Raw genomic sequence first — 18014 nt, 5'->3', positions numbered from 1 at the left:
TTCAGAATCTGGGCCTAAGGGTCTGGAGGAGGACCAGAGGAGGGCTGGAGCTCTCCTGCAGCTGCAGGATAGGTGCGAGGGCCACATGAAATGGCCTGGAGGGCCGGATTCAGCCCGCGGGCATTGTGTTTGACCCCTGTGCCCTATTTGATGGCACTTAATGGAGGGGTCGTCGGGGGGGGGGGGGGGTGGTGTTTTGGACCCATAGTTCTTCCCCTGCCAACTCTCAGGGGACACAATGTCCTCCCATCGGCAGCTTCGCCCAGCTCTTAGCTGGGAGGGGATGGGTCAGAGCCGAGCACTTCAGGGTTCAGAGATGTCTCTCCATTGCCCACCATCCTGATGGGATGACCAGTGAATGGAGGAGGGCGGGTGTTAGGAATGGGGGGGGGAGGGGAGGTGGTACATGAACAGGTATTTGGGTGCCGTATGACAGCTGGACTGCTCTACAACACTCCTAAAAAAAATGGCTGCTATTGTCGCTGTAAATCTGATAACACTACAGATCCCGACGTAGTACAACGAGGGAGATTTTTGGGGATAATAAAATAAAAAATGTATTGAGAATAAAACGGTTGGCAAGTACAATATATCACAGTATTGGTAGGTCAGCACTGTAAGGTGGATTTCCCAACATGTTTCGCCCATGTGTCGGGCTTCTTCAGGGGAGGCTGTCCAGTTTTCAAGTACCAGCCTCCCCTGAAGAAGCCCGAAATATGGGCGAAACGTGTTTGCGAAATCCACCTTACAGTGCTGTCCTACCAATATATTGCCAACCGTTTTATCCTCAATACATTTTTTATTTTGCCTTTTCAAAATAAAAATAAAAAATAGATGATTTTAAAATAATATATTTGATATCATTTCCGCACCTAAAAAAAATATCCCCAAATATCTCCCCCGTTCATTTATTCAATCCAGGGATGTGGTGCTAAAAAAAAGTTGATGTATCCACGAACCCCATCATGACGTAGTAGTAATGTCAGCGGCGGGAAAGAATTCTATAGGTGGCCCCGTTATGGGGTTGGGTGGTCTTCTCTTCTCCGGCAAGGTTCAGTCCTTGTGATGAGTGATGGTGAGGAGCAATGAGGAATTCCCCCCCCCCCCCATAGTTATCTACAGGAAGGGAGATGAACACAGCCTAGGAAAGAGACAATGCCTGCTGGGGGGGTACAGCACCAGAGAGGAGGAGAGTAATGCAGCGACAGCTACTTTCCTATTTCTGAAACTAAATAATAACAAAAGGGACAACAGGAGTTGGGCTTTAGCTGTCCTTTTACGGGGGGTTTGGGGTCCACCAGATAAGCAGACCTTGTATGTTCCTGCCCTAATAAAGTCCCATCAGAAGGTGCAGAACCCGAGGCGGGGGAGGGGGCGAGTTCTGAACGACCTTCCTATGCGAGTCGCAGAGTCCTGCTGCGATTTGGAAATTCTCTTTACAATCAATGCAAGGCCTCTGGGCAGATTCCATCATCTGAACTCTACCAGGAAAAATCGGGATCGAAATTCTGATATTCTGGAGCTTCAATAAAAGTTCTTCCTTCTTACAGACGAGTCTCTTCTGTGTTATTGGTGATCACATGAGACCTCTGGCGCCAATGTTCCAGTGCGCCATTGAGGGACCCCAAATGTTGGGTGTCCCAACAAATCCCCGTAGATTGAAGGGAATCTCTGACAATTAGTGACCACCGATGGTTCATTGTGGAAAATATCTAATAATTGGAGACCACCAATGGTTTCTTGAGGGACATCTCTGACAATTAGGGACCACCAATGGTTTCTTGAGGGAAATCTGACAATTGGGGACCACCAATGGTTTCTTGAGGAAAATCTCTTGACAACTGGGGACCACCAATGGTTTCTTGAGGGACATCTCTGACAATTGGGGACCACCAATGGTTTCTTGAAGGAAATCTGACAAATTGGCACCACCAATGGTTTCTTGAGGGAAATCTCTGACAATTGGTGACCACCAATGGTTTCTTGAGGGACATCTCTGACAATTGGGGACCACCAATGGTTTCTTGAAGGAAATCTGACAAATTGGGACCACCAATGGTTTCTTGAGGGAAATCTCTGACAACTGGGGACCACCAATGGTTTCTTGAGGGACATCTCTGACAATTGGGACCACCAATGGTTTCTTGAGGGACATCTCTGACAATTGGGACCACCAATGGTTTCTTGAGGGAAATCTGACAATTGGGACCACCAATGGTTTCTTGAGGGACATCTCTGACAATTGGGACCACCAATGGTTTCTTGAGGGAAATCTGACAATTGGGACCACCAATGGTTTCTTGAGGGACATCTCTGACAATTGGGGACCACCAATGGTTTCTTGAAGGAAATCTGACAAATTGGGACCACCAATGGTTTCTTGAGGGAAATCTCTGACAAATTGGGACCACCAATGGTTTCTTGAGGGAAATCTCTGACAAATTGGGACCACCAATGGTTTCTTAAGGGAAATCTCTGACAAATTGGGACCACCAATGGTTTCTTGAGGGAAATCTCTGACAAATTGGGACCACCAATGGTTTCTTAAGGGAAATCTCTAACAAATTGGGACCACCAATGGTTTCTTGAGGGACATGGAGATGAGATGCTGGTCATCTGTCTGAAAAGATCTACAACTTGGACATCCTTTCTATACGGACACTGCAGTCTGTGAATTGGTGTCAGTTTTGTGGATCATTCTGTGGCCAATAGGGGGAGATTTACTAAAACTGGAGAGTGCAGAATCTGGCGCAGTTCTGCGAAGGAACCAATCAGCTTCCAGTTTCTTTTTGTCAGAGTTTCATTAAAGAAGCTGATTGGCTCCCATGCACAGCTGCACCAGATTCTGAGTGCTCCCCTTTTAGTAAATCTCCCCGTTATCCACATAACACGGCAAATATCAGATCCCCACATGGAACCCTCGAGTCTAGGACCATAGAAAGCGACTTCCACGACCGCCATTGGAGAAGCACAAAAAACATGAAAGTCATCAGATCCAATCAAAATGTTTGTTTGCCGTCAGTAATGCTTTGGTGATTTCTGATTGGCAGGGGCGTTGCCTGGTGGCAAAAAGACCCGGGGCTTCAGCCCAAAGTTCAAACGGGGGAGATGGTGGTGTCTGTGACGCAGGCTTTTTTCTTGGCTGAGCCGTGACCTACCTACACTGACCTACCTGACCTGAATATGCTGACCTACCTGTCCTGAATACGCTGACCTATATACACTGACCTGAATATGCTGACCTACCTGTCCCGAATATGCTGACCTACCTGTCCTGAATACGCTGACCTATATACACTGACCTGAATATGCTGATCTACCTGTCCTGAATAGGCTGACCTACCTGACCTGAATACGCTGACCTACCTGTCCTGAATACGCTGACCTATATACACTGACCTGAATATGCTGATCTACCTGTCCTGAATAGGCTGACCTACCTGACCTGAATACGCTGACCTACCTGTCCTGAATACACTGACCTACATATACTGACCTACCTGTCCTGAATACACTGACCTACATATACTGACCTACCTGTCCTGAATACACTGACCTACCTGTCCTGAATACACTGACCTACATATACTGACCTACCTGTCCTGAATACACTGACCTACATATACTGACCTACCTGTCCTGAATATGCTGACCTGAATACACTGACCTACCTGTCCTGAATACGCTGACCTGAATACACTGACCTACCTGATCTGAATACTCTGACCCACATACACTGACCTACCTGACCTGAATACATTGACCTACCTGTCCTGAATACACTGACCTACATACACTGACCTACCTGACCTGAATACATTGACCTACATACACGTACATGACCCACTTACACTGACCTACATACACATACATGACCTTAGGGTTAGTGTGGCACGGCGGCCGCATTGTAATTCCAGCCTTCTGAAAACTGCAGTGCCTATGATGGACGCCACATGTCCCATGGTCCCGGCATTGGACCAGTGGGACGTCCATCATAGACCTTGCGCAGGCTCCAGAAGGCGGGACCTGCTATGGCACTCGGCCGCATTCGCCGGCGCTTGGGATCAAATCGGTCCCGGCGCTCGCGGCTAACGAGGGAGAGCTGCATTCCTGAGACTCAGGGCTTTTCGGGGACCCATTCGGGGCTCCAGCCCCCCAAGCCCTCCTCCCAAGCCCCCCGCTGATTGGCTTCCTCTTTGTAGGTGTTTACAGAATGGCCCAGGTAGTCTCTGAGTCTTCATGCTTTGTCTCTAGGAAAGGCTACGGCGGCACTCAGTGCTTTCAGAGGAGCCCCTAAAATAGATTGTGCAGCACCTATTCTCATCCAGCAGGAGGTTCCACCTATCTACATGGCGGGTGGTTTTCTGCCAGGACCCCAAAGTCTGGTTATAAATCCAGCAGGAGGTTCCACCTATCTACATGGTGGATAGTTATCTGCCGGGACCCCAAAGTCTGGTTATAAATCCGGCAGGAGGTTCCACCTATCTACATGGCTGGTGGTTTTCTGCTGGGACCCCGGAGTTGGGTTATAAATCCACCAGGAGGTTCCACCTATCTACATGGTGGATGGTTTTCTGCCAGGACCCCAGAGTCCGGATATAAATCCAGCAGGAGGTTCCACTTATCTACATGGTGGATGGTTTTCTGCCAGGACCCCAGAGTCCGGATATAAATCCGGCAGGAGGTTCCACCTATCTACATGGTGGATGGTTTTCTGCCAGGACCCCGGAGTCGGGTTATAAATCCAGCAGGAGGTTCCACCTATCTACATGGCTGGTGGTTTTCTGCTGGGACCCCGGAGTCGGGTTATAAATCCACCAGGAGGTTCCACCTATCTACATGGTGGATGGTTTTCTGCCAGGACCCCAGAGTCGGGTTATAAATCCGGCAGGAGTTTCCACCTATCTACATGGTGGATGGTTTTCTGCCAGGACCCCGGGGTCGGGTTATAAATCCGGCAGGAGGTTCCACCTATCTACATGGTGGATGGTTTTCTGCCAGGACCCCGGAGTCTGGTTATAAATCCGGCAGGAGTTTCCACCTCTCTACATGGTGGATGGTTTTCTGCCAGGACCCCAGAGTCGGGTTATAAATCCGGCAGGAGGTTCCACCTATCTACATGGTGAATAGTTTTCTGCCAGGACCCCAGAGTCTGGTTATAAATCCGGCAGGAGGTTCCACCTATCTACATGGTGGATGGTTTTCTGCTGGGACCCCGGAGTCGTGTTATAAATCCAGCAGGAGTTTCCACCTATCTACATGGTGGATGGTTTTCTGCCAGGACCCCAAAGTCCGGTTATAAATCCGGCAGGAGGTTCCACCTATCTACATGGTGGGTGGTTTTCTGCTGGGACCCCGGAGTCTGGTTATAAATCGGCAGGAGGTTCCACCTATCTACATGGTGGATGGTTTTCTGCTGGGACCCCGGAGTCGGGTTATAAATCCGGCAGGAGGTTCCACCTATCTACATGGTTGATGGTTTTTGCCAGGACCCCGGAGTCTGGTTATAAATCGGCAGGAGGTTCCACCTATCTACATGGTGGATGGTTTTCTGCTGGGACCCCAGAGTCGGGTTATAAATCCGGCAGAAGGTTCCACCTATCTACATGGTGGGTGGTTTTCTGCTGGGACCCCGGAGTCGGGTTATAAATCCGGCAGAAGGTTCCACCTATCTACATGGTGGGTGGTTTTCTGCTGGGACCCCGGAGTCGGGTTATAAATCCTCCAGGAGGTTCCACCTATCTACATGGTGGGTGGTTTTCTGCTGGGACCCCGGAGTCGGGTTATAAATCCGGCAGAAGGTTCCACCTATCTACATGGTGGGTGGTTTTCTGCTGGGACCCCGGAGTCGGGTTATAAATCCGGCAGGAGGTTCCACCTATCTACATGGTGGGTGGTTTTCTGCTGGGACCCCGGAGTCGGGTTATAAATCGGGCAGGAGGTTCCACCTATCTACATGGTGGATGGTTTTCTGCTAAGACCCCAGAGTCGGGTTATAAATCCGGCAGGAGGTTCCACCTATCTACATGGTGGATGGTTTTCTGCTGGGACCCCGGAGTCCAGTTATAATGATGTGAGATGCATGATTGGAAACCTGAAAATTACCCATTTTAGCCGAAAACACAACAGATCCAAAACCAACGTCTACTCAAGAGAAGGTCCACAGATGAGCTGGACGGGAAGGTCCTAACGAGCAATGACAACTAGGGAATGTAGACGATGTGCTGACTCTTGAAGGGGATGGAGGAGGAGAGAGGGAGTGGCCTGTTATTGTGTATACGCCCACATGTGTTACTCTATAGTCACATGGGCTGCTCAGATGTGATAGAGAGGGAATGCTCAGCATAGAAACTCACAAACACCCCACAAAGTTCAATAAATAGAAATATTTGACTAAAAAACTCTTGAGGTCTCTGATGTCATCGAGATTCTCTGCAGCTCATTGGACTGGCTTCACATTTCAGAGAATAGAGAGTCACAGACTGATCCAGTAATGGAGGCTCCATGGTGTCCAGGCCTGAGCAGACCATGTCCTGACGAGACCCGGGCTAATGTGACAGGGCGCTCCAGAGGCAGCAGCCAAAAGGTGTACACATGCCACATCTACACTATATTACCAAAAGTATTGGGACGCCTGCCTATACACGCACATGAACTTTAATGGCGTCTTAGTCAGTAGGGTTCAATATTGAGTTGGCCCCGCCCTTTGCAGCTATAACAGCTTCAACTCTTCTGGGAACGCCGTCCACAAGGTTTAGGGGTGTGTCTATGGGAAGGCCGTCCACAAGGTTTAGGAGTGTGTCTATGGGAAGGCCGTCCACAAGGTTTAGGGGTGTGTCTATGGGAAGGCCGTCCACAAGGTTTAGGGGTGTGTATGGGAAGGTTGTCCACAAGGTTTAGGGGTGTGTCTATGGGAAGGTTGTCCACAAGGTTTAGGAGGGTGGGTCTATGGGAAGGCCGTCCACAAGGTTTAGGGGTGTGTCTATGGGAAGGCCGTCCACAAGGTTTAGGGGTGTGTATGGGAAGGTTGTCCACAAGGTTTAGGGGTGTGTCTATGGGAAGGTTGTCCACAAGGTTTAGGAGGGTGGGTCTATGGGAAGGCCGTCCACAAGGTTTAGGGGTGCGTCTATGAGAAGGCCGTCCACAAGGTTTAGGGGGATTATGGTGTGGGGGGGGATTATAGTGTTGTGGGGGAGGGGGGATTATGGTGTGGGGGTTGTTTTTCAGGGGTTGGGTTGGCCCCTTAGTTCCAGTGAAGGGAACTCTTAAGACGTCGGCATACCAAGAAATTTTGGACAATTTCATGTCCCCAACTTTGTGGGAGGAGTTTGGGGACGGCCCCTTCCTGTTCCAACATGACTGCGCACCAGAGCACAAAGCAAGGTCCATAAAGACATGGAGGAGCGAGTTTGGGGTGGAAGAACCTGACTGGCCTGCACAGAGTCCTGACCTCAACCCCATAGAACACCATTAGGATGAATTAAAGTGGAGACTGTGAGCCAAGCCTTCTCGTCCAACATCAGTGCCTGATCTCACAAATGGTCTTCTGGAAGAATGGTGAAACATTCCCATAGACACCCTCCTAAACCTTGTGGGCGGCCTTCCCATAGACACCCTCCTAAACCTTGTGGACGGCCTTCCCAGAAGAGGTGAAGGTGTTATAGCTGCAAAGAAGGCGGGGCCAACTCAATATTGAACCCTCCGGACTAAGACTGGGATGTCATTACAGTTCATGTGTGTGTAGAGGCCGGCCACTGTGGATCCCGCTACCAGGAATGAAAGACCCGGGCATTAGCCAGTTCTTGTTAGGACATGTGGCCCCGGCCTACCGGGCAAATGTGTGCCCTATAGGCCTGTCCGGGCCTGCTGCTGCCTTTTCAGAAAGACTTGGAGCCATCTTTAGGGTTCCTCACACTGGATATTTATGGCTATGGATCCGCCTCCTGATGGCTGAACCCTCCTCATCACACTTCTAGATCTGTTTTCAAAGATCCAACTGTGGACTCCGATTTCCAAAACGTTGGTCCCTCCACAACCCGACCTCTCTCTGTAAACTTCCATCATCTGAACATCCACTTCTGAGGTTTTGGGTGGAACATCCAGTTCTGATCCCTAAAGAAGAACTCTGGCCCGCCCTTCACAACCCGACCGATCTTTAAACGTCTATCTTCTCACTTCTAGATCCTTTTTTAGAAGATTTCGTGTTGACCATCCAGTTGTGGAGTCCGGTTTCTAAGGTCGGGCCTTCATAACCAGACCTCTTACAAACATGACCTGAACATACACTTCCAGTTCTGAAGGTTCTGTCTGTCCCGGGTATTCCAGAAATGTCCATGTCATGGCAAGCCTTCCAAGGTCAGACTCCTGTGGCAGGAAGCCCGCCCCCACCATGTTCAGAGATCCAGCTCCGAACCTATGAGAGCCTTAGGTCAAGTTCCAAGTTCGGGGCAAAAGTTCTTCCTCTCTTGGCCAGAAGTTCCTCTACTGGCCAGAAGTTCCTCTCTTGGCCAGAAGTTCCTCTCTTGGCCAGAAGTTTTTCCTCTCGGCCAGAAGTTCTTCCTCTCGGCCAGAAGTTCTTCCTCTCTTGGCCAGAAGTTCCTCTCTTGGCCAGAAGTTCTTCCTCTCGGCCAGAAGTTCTTCCTCTCTTGGCCAGAAGTTCCTCTCTTGGCCAGAAGTTCTTCCTCTCGGCCAGAAGTTCTTCCTCTCTTGGCCAGAAGTTCCTCTTTTGGCCAGAAGTTCTTCCTCTCGGCCAGAAGTTCTTCCTCTCTTGGCCAGAAGTTCTTCCTCTCTTGGCCAGAAGTTCTTCCTCTCGGACAGAAGTTCCTCCTCTCGGACAGAAGTTCCTCTCTCGGACAGAAGTTCCTCTCTCGGACAGAAGTTCCTCTCTCGGACAGAAGTTCTTCCTCTCTGGGGAAAAGTTCTTCCTCTTGGCCAGAAGTTCCTCTCTTGGCCAGAAGTTCCTCTCTTGGCCAGAAGTTCTTCCTCTCGGCCAGAAGTTCTTCCTCTCGGCCAGAATTCCTCTCTTGGCCAGGTCACCACAGTTGGCATCTCCAATGGGTATTCATGGAAGGTCAGCCAAGAACATGCGACTCAAGACATTGTTCGGAAGCCCATGGTGTGCAGTGCTGACCAGCAGAGTATCTGATGGTGCTTCTGAGGAGCCATTGGCATTCTTTGGCACCAGCAAGTTTGGGAAGCATTATTTCCTGACCAATGTAGACTACGATACCCGTTACCCAGGAGTCATGGCCCAGTCTAGAATTGGAGCACCCGGGGTGGCCAAAGCCATGTCTTTAGGGTCGGCTTCTCAGTTTATGTCAGATCTGGTTTCTGATCCTCGGAGACGACTTTCCGTCTTCCCCCGGGAATGAATTCTCAGGTGATTATTGAGGTTGCTCTTCTGAGTGAAGCATTTCCCGCACTCGGGACAAGGAAAAGGTCTCTCCCCTGTGTGGATTCTCTGGTGTTCCACCAGGTGCGATTTATTGCTAAAGAACTTCCCGCAGCCGGGGCAGGGATATGGCTTCTCCCCCGTGTGAGTCCTACGGTGTGTAACCAGGTGCGAGGTGCTGGTGAACCTCTTCCCGCACTCGGGGCAGGAATAGGGCCGCTCGCCCGTGTGGATTCTCTGGTGTTTAATCAAGTTGGACTTGTTGGTGAAACATTTCCCGCACGAGGAGCAGGGAAAGGGCTTCTCCCCGGTGTGGATGATCTTGTGCTTGACCAGGTCTGAGCTGCTGGTGAAGCATTTTCCGCACTCCGAACACGAGAAAGGCTTCTCCCCGGTGTGGATCCTCTGGTGGGCCACCAGGTTGGAGTTGGTGGTGAAGAATTTGCCGCAGGTGGAGCAGGCGAAGGGCTTCTCCCGGATGTGGATCCGCTGGTGCTTGTTGCAGGTGAAGCATTTCTCGCACTCGGCGAAGCTGTGCATCCCTTCGGCGTCCTTTCAAAAACTGGCGGCTGGAGGTAGAAGCCGGATCGTCCCCTCTCTTGTCCGGGTCCGGGTACATGGCCGTCATGTTCTGCTCCCCGCCCCTCTTACAGATGGAGGCGTACTCCCGGGGCGAGAAAGGGGCGGAAAGAGTCTCCTCATCATACGATTCGTCCTCCTCCTTGATGTAGGTGATGATGTAATCTATCTGGGCGTCGGCAGGAGGCGTGGAACCGCCGGTGAGGCTTTCCTCTTCATCCAACACATCCATCTCCTCCTTAATGCAACTAAATGGTGACTGCTCCGCGGGGGCGGAGCTCTTTGTGAGGTTCCCGTCTTCATTGGGCGCTGCTGTGTTAGTCTGCGTCCATTTATCTAGCGCCCTCCAGTGTGCGCCTTTGTCAGGTGCGCCTTCCTCTTCTGTGGGATGCGGACCTGCAAGACACAAAACAAGACGACTTACAAGACCGCCCATCACCCCAAAACCTTCGCTGATTGGTCTGTCTGAGGAAAGTGGGATGTGGCTTTCACTGGTTTCTATTATCAATGTCATTTATTGACAACCGGCTTCCAGGATACAAGAAAGCCTAGAACTGACTCCGCCTCTGAGGGGGAGGGGATTGTGTTCCTCCTCATTAATCTGTGTGTCACTTACCTCGTCCCCAATCCAGTGCCCACCCTTCTCTCTGGAACATGGAAGTGCCAGCATTGCAGTCCATCAGCAATTTGGTGTGGTCTAAAAGGTTCCTCTAGCAACCCACCCTCCTTCCTCCAGCAACCCTGGAGACCCACCCTCCTTCCTCCAGCAACCCTGGAGACCCACCCTCCTTCCTCCAGCAACCCTGAAGACCCCTGTGCCCCCGACGGAGAAGGACCTTCCAACCCCCTGCTGGAGGAGGACCTTCCAACCCCCTGCTGGAGGAGGACCTTCCCACCCCCTGCTGGAGGAGGACCTTCCCACCCCCTGATGGAGGAGGACCTTCCAACCCCCTGCTGGAGGAGGACCTTCTCACCCCCTGATGGAGGAGGACCTTCCCACCCCCTGCTGGAGGAGGACCTTCCAACCCCCTGCTGGAGGAGGACCTTCCCACCCCCTGCTGGAGAAGGACCTTCCCACCCCCTGATGGAGGAGGACCTTCCAACCCCCTGCTGGAGGAGGACCTTCTCACCCCCTGATGGAGGAGGACCTTCCCACCCCCTGCTGGAGGAGGACCTTCCAACCCCCTGCTGGAGGAGGACCTTCCCACCCCCTGACGGAGGAGGACCTTCCAACCCCCTGCTGGAGGAGGACCTTCCAACCCCCTGCTGGAGGAGGACCTTCCCACCCCCTACTGGAGGAGGACCTTCCCACCCCCTACTGGAGGAGGACCTTCCCACCCCCTGACGAAGGAGGACCTTTCCACCCCCCCCTGGAGGAGGACCTTCCCACCCCCTGCTGGAGGAGGACCTTCCAACCCCCTGCTGGAGGAGGACCTTCCAACCCCCTGCTGGAGGAGGACCTTCCAACCCCCTGCTGGAGGAGGACCTTCCCACCCCCTGACGGAGGAGGACCTTCCAACCCCCTGCTAGAGGAGGACCTTCCAACCCCCTGCTGGAGGAGGAGGACCTTCCAACCCCCTGCTGGAGGAGGAGGACCTTCCAACCCCCTGCTAGAGGAGGACCTTCCCACCCCCTGCTGGAGAAGGACCTTCCCACCCCCTGATGGAGGAGGACCTTCCAACCCCCTGCTGGAGGAGGACCTTCTCACCCCCTGATGGAGGAGGACCTTCCCACCCCCTGCTGGAGGAGGACCTTCCAACCCCCTGCTGGAGGAGGACCTTCCCACCCCCTGACGGAGGAGGACCTTCCAACCCCCTGCTGGAGGAGGACCTTCCAACCCCCTGCTGGAGGAGGACCTTCCCACCCCCTGCTGGAGGAGGACCTTCCCACCCCCTACTGGAGGAGGACCTTCCCACCCCCTGACGAAGGAGGACCTTTCCACCCCCTGCTGGAGGAGGACCTTCCCACCCCCTGCTGGAGGAGGACCTTCCAACCCCCTGCCGGAGGAGGACCTTCCAACCCCCTGCTGGAGGAGGACCTTCCAACCCCCTGCTGGAGGAGGACCTTCCCACCCCCTGACGGAGGAGGACCTTCCACCCCCCTGCTAGAGGAGGACCTTCCAACCCCCTGCTGGAGGAGGAGGACCTTCCAACCCCCTGCTGGAGGAGGAGGACCTTCCAACCCCCTGCTAGAGGAGGACCTTCCCACCCCCTGCTGGAGGAGGACCTTCCCACCCCCTGATGGAGGAGGACCTTCCAACCCCCTGCTGGAGGAGGACCTTCTCACCCCCTGATGGAGGAGGACCTTCCCACCCCCTGCTGGAGGAGGACCTTCCAACCCCCTGCTGGAGGAGGACCTTCCCACCCCCTGACGGAGGAGGACCTTCCAACCCCCTGCTGGAGGAGGACCTTCCAACCCCCTGCTGGAGGAGGACCTTCCCACCCCCTGCTGGAGGAGGACCTTCCCACCCCCTACTGGAGGAGGACCTTCCCACCCCCTACTGGAGGAGGACCTTCCCACCCCCTGACGAAGGAGGACCTTTCCACCCCCTGCTGGAGGAGGACCTTCCCACCCCCTGCTGGAGGAGGACCTTCCCACCCCCTGCTGGAGGAGGACCTTCCAACCCCCTGCTGGAGGAGGACCTTCCAACCCCCTGCTGGAGGAGGACCTTCCCACCCCCTGACGGAGGAGGACCTTCCAACCCCCTGCTGGAGGAGGAGGACCTTCCAACCCCCTGCTGGAGGAGGAGGACCTTCCAACCCCCTGCTAGAGGAGGACCTTCCCACCCCCTGCTGGAGAAGGACCTTCCCACCCCCTGATGGAGGAGGACCTTCCAACCCCCTGCTGGAGGAGGACCTTCTCACCCCCTGATGGAGGAGGACCTTCCCACCCCCTGCTGGAGGAGGACCTTCCAACCCCCTGCTGGAGAAGGACCTTCCCACCCCCTGACGGAGGAGGACCTTCCAACCCCCTGCTGGAGGAGGACCTTCCAACCCCCTGCTGGAGGAGGACCTTCCCCCCCCCTGCTGGAGGAGGACCTTCCCACCCCCTACTGGAGGAGGACCTTCCCACCCCCTACTGGAGGAGGACCTTCCCACCCCCTGACGAAGGAGGACCTTTCCACCCCCTGCTGGAGGAGGACCTTCCCACCCCCTGCTGGAGGAGGACCTTCCAACCCCCTGCTGGAGGAGGACCTTCCAACCCCCTGCTGGAGGAGGACCTTCCAACCCCCTGCTGAAGGAGGACCTTCCCACCCCCTGACGGAGGAGGACCTTCCCACCCCCTGCTGGAGGAGGACCTTCCCCCCCCCTGCTGGAGAAGGACCTTCCCACCCCCTGATGGAGGAGGACCTTCCAACCCCCTGCTGGAGGAGGACCTTCTCACCCCCTGATGGAGGAGGACCTTCCCACCCCCTGCTGGAGGAGGACCTTCCCACCCCCTGCTGGAGGAGGACCTTCCCACCCCCTGACGGAGGAGGACCTTCCAACCCCCTGCTGGAGGAGGACCTTCCCACCCCCTGCTGGAGGAGGACCTTCCCACCCCCTGCTGGAGGAGGACCTTCCCACCCCCTACTGGAGGAGGACCTTCCCACCCCCTGCTGGAGGAGGACCTTCCCACCCCCTGACGAAGGAGGACCTTTCCACCCCCTGCTGGAGGAGGACCTTCCCACCCCCTGCTGGAGGAGGACCTTCCAACCCCCTGCTGGAGGAGGACCTTCCAACCCCCTGCTGGAGGAGGACCTTCCAACCCCCTGCTGGAGGAGGACCTTCCCACCCCCTGACGGAGGAGGACCTTCCAACCCCCTGCTAGAGGAGGACCTTCCAACCCCCTGCTGGAGGAGGAGGACCTTCCAACCCCCTGCTGGAGGAGGACCTTCCAACCCCCTGCTGGAGGAGGACCTTCCAACCCCCTGCTGGAGGAGGACCTTCCAACCCCCTGCTGGAGGAGGACCTTCCAACCCCCTGCTGGAGGAGGACCTTCCAACCCCCTGCTGGAGGAGGACCTTCCAACCCCCTGCTGGAGGAGGACCTTCCCACCCCCTGCTGGAGGAGGACCTTCCCACCCCCTGCTGGAGAAGGACCTTCCCACCCCCTGCTGGAGGAGGACCTTCCCACCCCCCGACGGAGAAGGACCTTCCAACCCCCTGCTAGAGGAGGACCTTCCAACCCCCTGCTGGAGGAGGACCTTCCCACCCCCTGCTGGAGGAGGACCTTCCAACCCCCTGCTGGAGGAGGACCTTCCCACCCCCTGCTGGAGGAGGACCTTCCAACCCCCTGCTGGAGGAGGACCTTCCCACCCCCTGCTGGAGGAGGACCTTCCCACCCCCTGCTGGAGGAGGACCTTCCCACCCCCTGCTGGAGGAGGACCTTCCCACAACACCAACTCAGTCATCTATCTCCGGCATTATTGTACCCACCCCCCGATCTTTTCTTCTCCCCTGAAGGACAGAAGGTCATGGCACACCAGTAGATAGAGGAGCACAGAAGGGGCCACACAGGAAGAGGACGGCCCCCTGAGGGGGGAGGGGTGACTATGAAGCATGTTACCCGTCAGACACAGAGGATGAGATTATTACCCAGAATTCCCAGGGTCACCTACCTGTCCACTCAGCAGCTCAATGATTCTGTTGGCGAGTTCCAGAATCCTCCACTCATTATTTCTCTCGCGTTTCATTGGAGGATCCCTGAAGACTTCCAATACGTGATCCTCCCCCGACTTCTCCACAACCATAGAGTCCTAGGATGGGGAGGGAGAGGAGGAACGATGACTTCATACAGCAATTCCCACTACAAACCCGACAGAGGCCCCCCCCTCCCCCCTCCCCCCTCCCTATTCCATCCAAACCCCCCCCCCCCCCTTCATCCAAACCCCCCACCATCCATCCGAGAACCCCCTCCCCCCCACCCCCCCTATTCCATCCAAACCCCCCCCCCCCTCCATCCAAACCCCCCCCCTCCATCCAAACCCCCCCCTCCATCCAAACCCCCCCCCTCCCCCCTTCATCCAAACCCCCCCACCCCCCCCCTATTCCATCCAAACCCCCCCCCCCTCCATCCAAACCCCCCACCCCCCTCCATCCAAACCCCCCCCCCCCTCCATCGAAACCCCCCACCCCCCCTTCATCCAAACCCCCCACCCCCCCTCCATCCAAGCCCCCCACCCCCCTCCATCCAAACCCCCCCCCCCCCTTCATCCAAACCCCCCCCCCTCCATCCAAACCCCCCCCCTACCCCCCACCCCCCCTTCATCCAAACCCCCCACCCCCCCTTCATCCAAACCCCCCCCTTCATCCAACCCCCCTCCATCCAAACCCCCCACCCCCCCCCCCCCCTATTCCATCCAAACCCCCCACCATCCAATCCCCCCATTCCATCCCCCCCCCTCCATCCAAACCCCCCACCATCCAATCCCCCCACCCCCCACCGCCCTCCATCCAAGAACCCCCCACCATCCCGATCCGGCGCCCCTCACCTCTCCGGTGACGGTGTAGATGATCTCCAGTGTCAGTCTCAGGATACTTTCTGATACCTTCCCCAAGTCCTCTTCCATTTTCACCAAAACGGGGGACCTCTTCCTGCCCCCCTCCATGTCCGATCTTCTCCTTCCACAAATGCCTCCGGAAGGTTCCTCACTGTGAAGAGATATGAGGAATGTGGTGAGTTCTCTGGAAGGATCTCCATGTTCAATGCCGGTGGGTGCCGCCCACTTCTGTCCCGGATTCTGCAAGACCAACCAGATCGTATCCTGGCAACCAACCGCCAATCAACGTGGTGCCAGGAGAGCGAGGAAATCTACAACCACTTCCCAACATGGGCCACAAGGGGGACGTTATATTCTCCTGACCTCTGGTGGAGTGTCGGTGTAAGGCGGAGTCTATATATTGTAAGAGGCGGAGTGTTGGTGTAAGGCGGAGTCTATATATTGTAAGAGGCGGAGTGTCGGTGTAAGGCGGAGTCTGTACCTTTGGGGGTGGAGTGTCGGTGTAAGGCGGAGTCTGTACCTTCGGGGGCGGAGTGTTGGTGTAAGGCGGAGTCTGTACCTTTGGGGGCGGAGTGTTGGTGTAAGGCGGAGTCTGTACCGTTGTGGGCGGAGTGTTGGTGTAAGGCGGAGTCTGTACCTTTGGGGGCGGAGTGTCAGTGCAAGGCGGAGTCTATATATTGTAAGAGGCGGAGTGTCAGTGCAAGGCGGAGTCTATATATTGTAAGAGGCGGAGTGTCAGTGCAAGGCGGAGTCTATATATTGTAAGAGGCGGAGTGTTGGTGTAAGGCGGAGTCTATATATTGTAAGAGGCGGAGTTTCAGTGCAAGGCGGAGTCTATATATTGTAAGAGGCGGAGTGTCGGTGTAAGGCGGAGTCTGTACCTTTGGGGGTGGAGTGTCGGTGTAAGGCGGAGTCTGTACCTTCGGGGGCGGAGTGTTGGTGTAAGGCGGAGTCTGTACCTTTGGGGGCGGAGTGTTGGTGTAAGGCGGAGTCTGTACCGTTGGGGGCGGAGTGATGGTGTAAGGCGGAGTCTGAACCTTTGGGGGCGGAGTGTTGGTGTAAGGCGGAGTCTGTACCTTTGAGGGTGGAGTGTTGGTGTAAGGCGGAGTCTGTACCGTTGTGGGCGGAGTGTTGGTGTAAGGCGGAGTCTGAACCTTTGGGGGCGGAGTGTTGGTGTAAGGCGGAGTCTGTACCTTTGAGGGTGGAGTGTTGGTGTAAGGCGGAGTCTGTACCGTTGTGGGCGGAGTGTTGGTGTAAGGCGGAGTCTGTACCTTTGGGGGTGGAGTGTTGGTGTAAGGCGGAGTCTGTACCTTTGGGGGTGGAGTGTCGGTGTAAGGCGGAGTCTGTACCTTTGGGGGCGGAGTATTGGTGTAAGGCGGAGTCTGTACCTTTGGGGGCGGAGTGTTGGTGTAAGGCGGAGTCTGTACCTTTGGGGGTGGAGTGTTGGTGTAAGGCGGAGTCTGTACCTTTGGGGGTGGAGTGTCGGTGTAAGGCGGAGTCTGTACCTTTGGGGGCGGAGTGTTGGTGTAAGGCGGAGTCTGTACATTCGGGGGCGGAGTGTCAGTGTAAGGCGGAGTCTGTACCTTTGGGGGCGGAGTGTTGGTGTAAGGCGGAGTCTGTACCTTCGGGGGCGGAGTGTCGGTGTAAGGCGGAGTCTGTACCGTTGGGGGTGGGGTGATGGTGTAAGGCGGAGTCTGTACCTTTGGGGGCGGAGTCTGTACCTTTGGAGGAATGTTGGTGTACGGCGGAGTCTGTAGGTTTGGGGGCGGAGTCTGTACTGTTGGGGGTGGGGTGATGGTGTAAGGCGGAGTCTGTACCTTTGGAGGAGGAGTGTTGGTGTAAGGCGGAGTCTGTACCTTTGGGGGCGGAGTCTGTACCATTGGGGGTGGGGTGATGGTGTAAGGCGGAGTCTGTACCTTTGGGGGCGGAGTGTCGGTGTAAGGCGGAGTCTGTACCTTTGGGGGTGGAGTGTCGGTGTAAGGCGGAGTCTGTACCTTTGGGGGCGGAGTGTCGGTGTAAGGCGGAGTCTGTACATTTGGGGGTGGAGTGTCGGTGTAAGGCGGAGTCTGTACATTTGGGGGCGGAGTGTCGGTGTAAGGCGGAGTCTGTACCTTTGGGGGCGGAGTGTCGGTGTAAGGCGGAGTCTGTACATTTGGGGGCGGAGTGTCAGTGTAAGGCGGAGTCTGTACCTTTGGGGGCGGAGTATTGGTGTAAGGCGGAGTCTGTACCTTTGGGGGCGGAGTGTTGGTGTAAGGCGGAGTCTGTACCTTTGGGGGCGGAGTGTTGGTGTAAGGCGGAGTCTGTACCTTTGGGGGTGGAGTGTTGGTGTAAGGCAGAGTCTGTACCTTTGGGGGCGGAGTGTTGGTGTAAGGCGGAGTCTGTACCTTTGGGGGCGGAGTGTTGGTGTAAGGCGGAGTCTGTACCTTTGGGGGTGGAGTGTCGGTGTAAGGCGGAGTCTGTACCTTCGGGGGCGGAGTGTCGGTGTAAGGCGGAGTCTGTACATTTGGGGGTGGAGTGTCAGTGTAAGGCGGAGTCTGTACCTTTGGGGGCGGAGTCTGTACCA

General features: G+C 55.3%; 1 protein-coding gene across 1 annotated transcript; it reads right to left on the bottom strand.

Annotated features, from left to right (window-relative positions):
* Positions 1-8946: 8946 nt before the first annotated feature.
* On the bottom strand, positions 8947-9996 carry LOC120909781 (gastrula zinc finger protein XlCGF9.1-like). Its single transcript, XM_040321511.1, has one exon. The coding sequence runs from the start codon at positions 9929-9931 to the stop codon at positions 9308-9310; it is 624 nt and encodes a 207-aa protein (XP_040177445.1). The 5' UTR covers positions 9932-9996; the 3' UTR covers positions 8947-9307.
* Between the last annotated feature and the right edge of the window lie 8018 nt (positions 9997-18014).

This window comes from Rana temporaria, chromosome 8, assembly GCF_905171775.1.
Source record: "Rana temporaria chromosome 8, aRanTem1.1, whole genome shotgun sequence".
NCBI classification, from domain to species: Eukaryota; Metazoa; Chordata; class Amphibia; order Anura; family Ranidae; genus Rana; species Rana temporaria.
Note: the sequence above shows the minus strand (reverse complement) of the source record. Positions and strands in the feature narration are given on the sequence as shown.

What these genes read in the sequence shown, in the direction of transcription:
- LOC120909781 (XM_040321511.1), bottom strand. Translation starts at nt 9,931, where the DNA reads ATGCACAGCTTCGCCGAGTGCGAGAAATGCTTCACCTGCAACAAGCAC.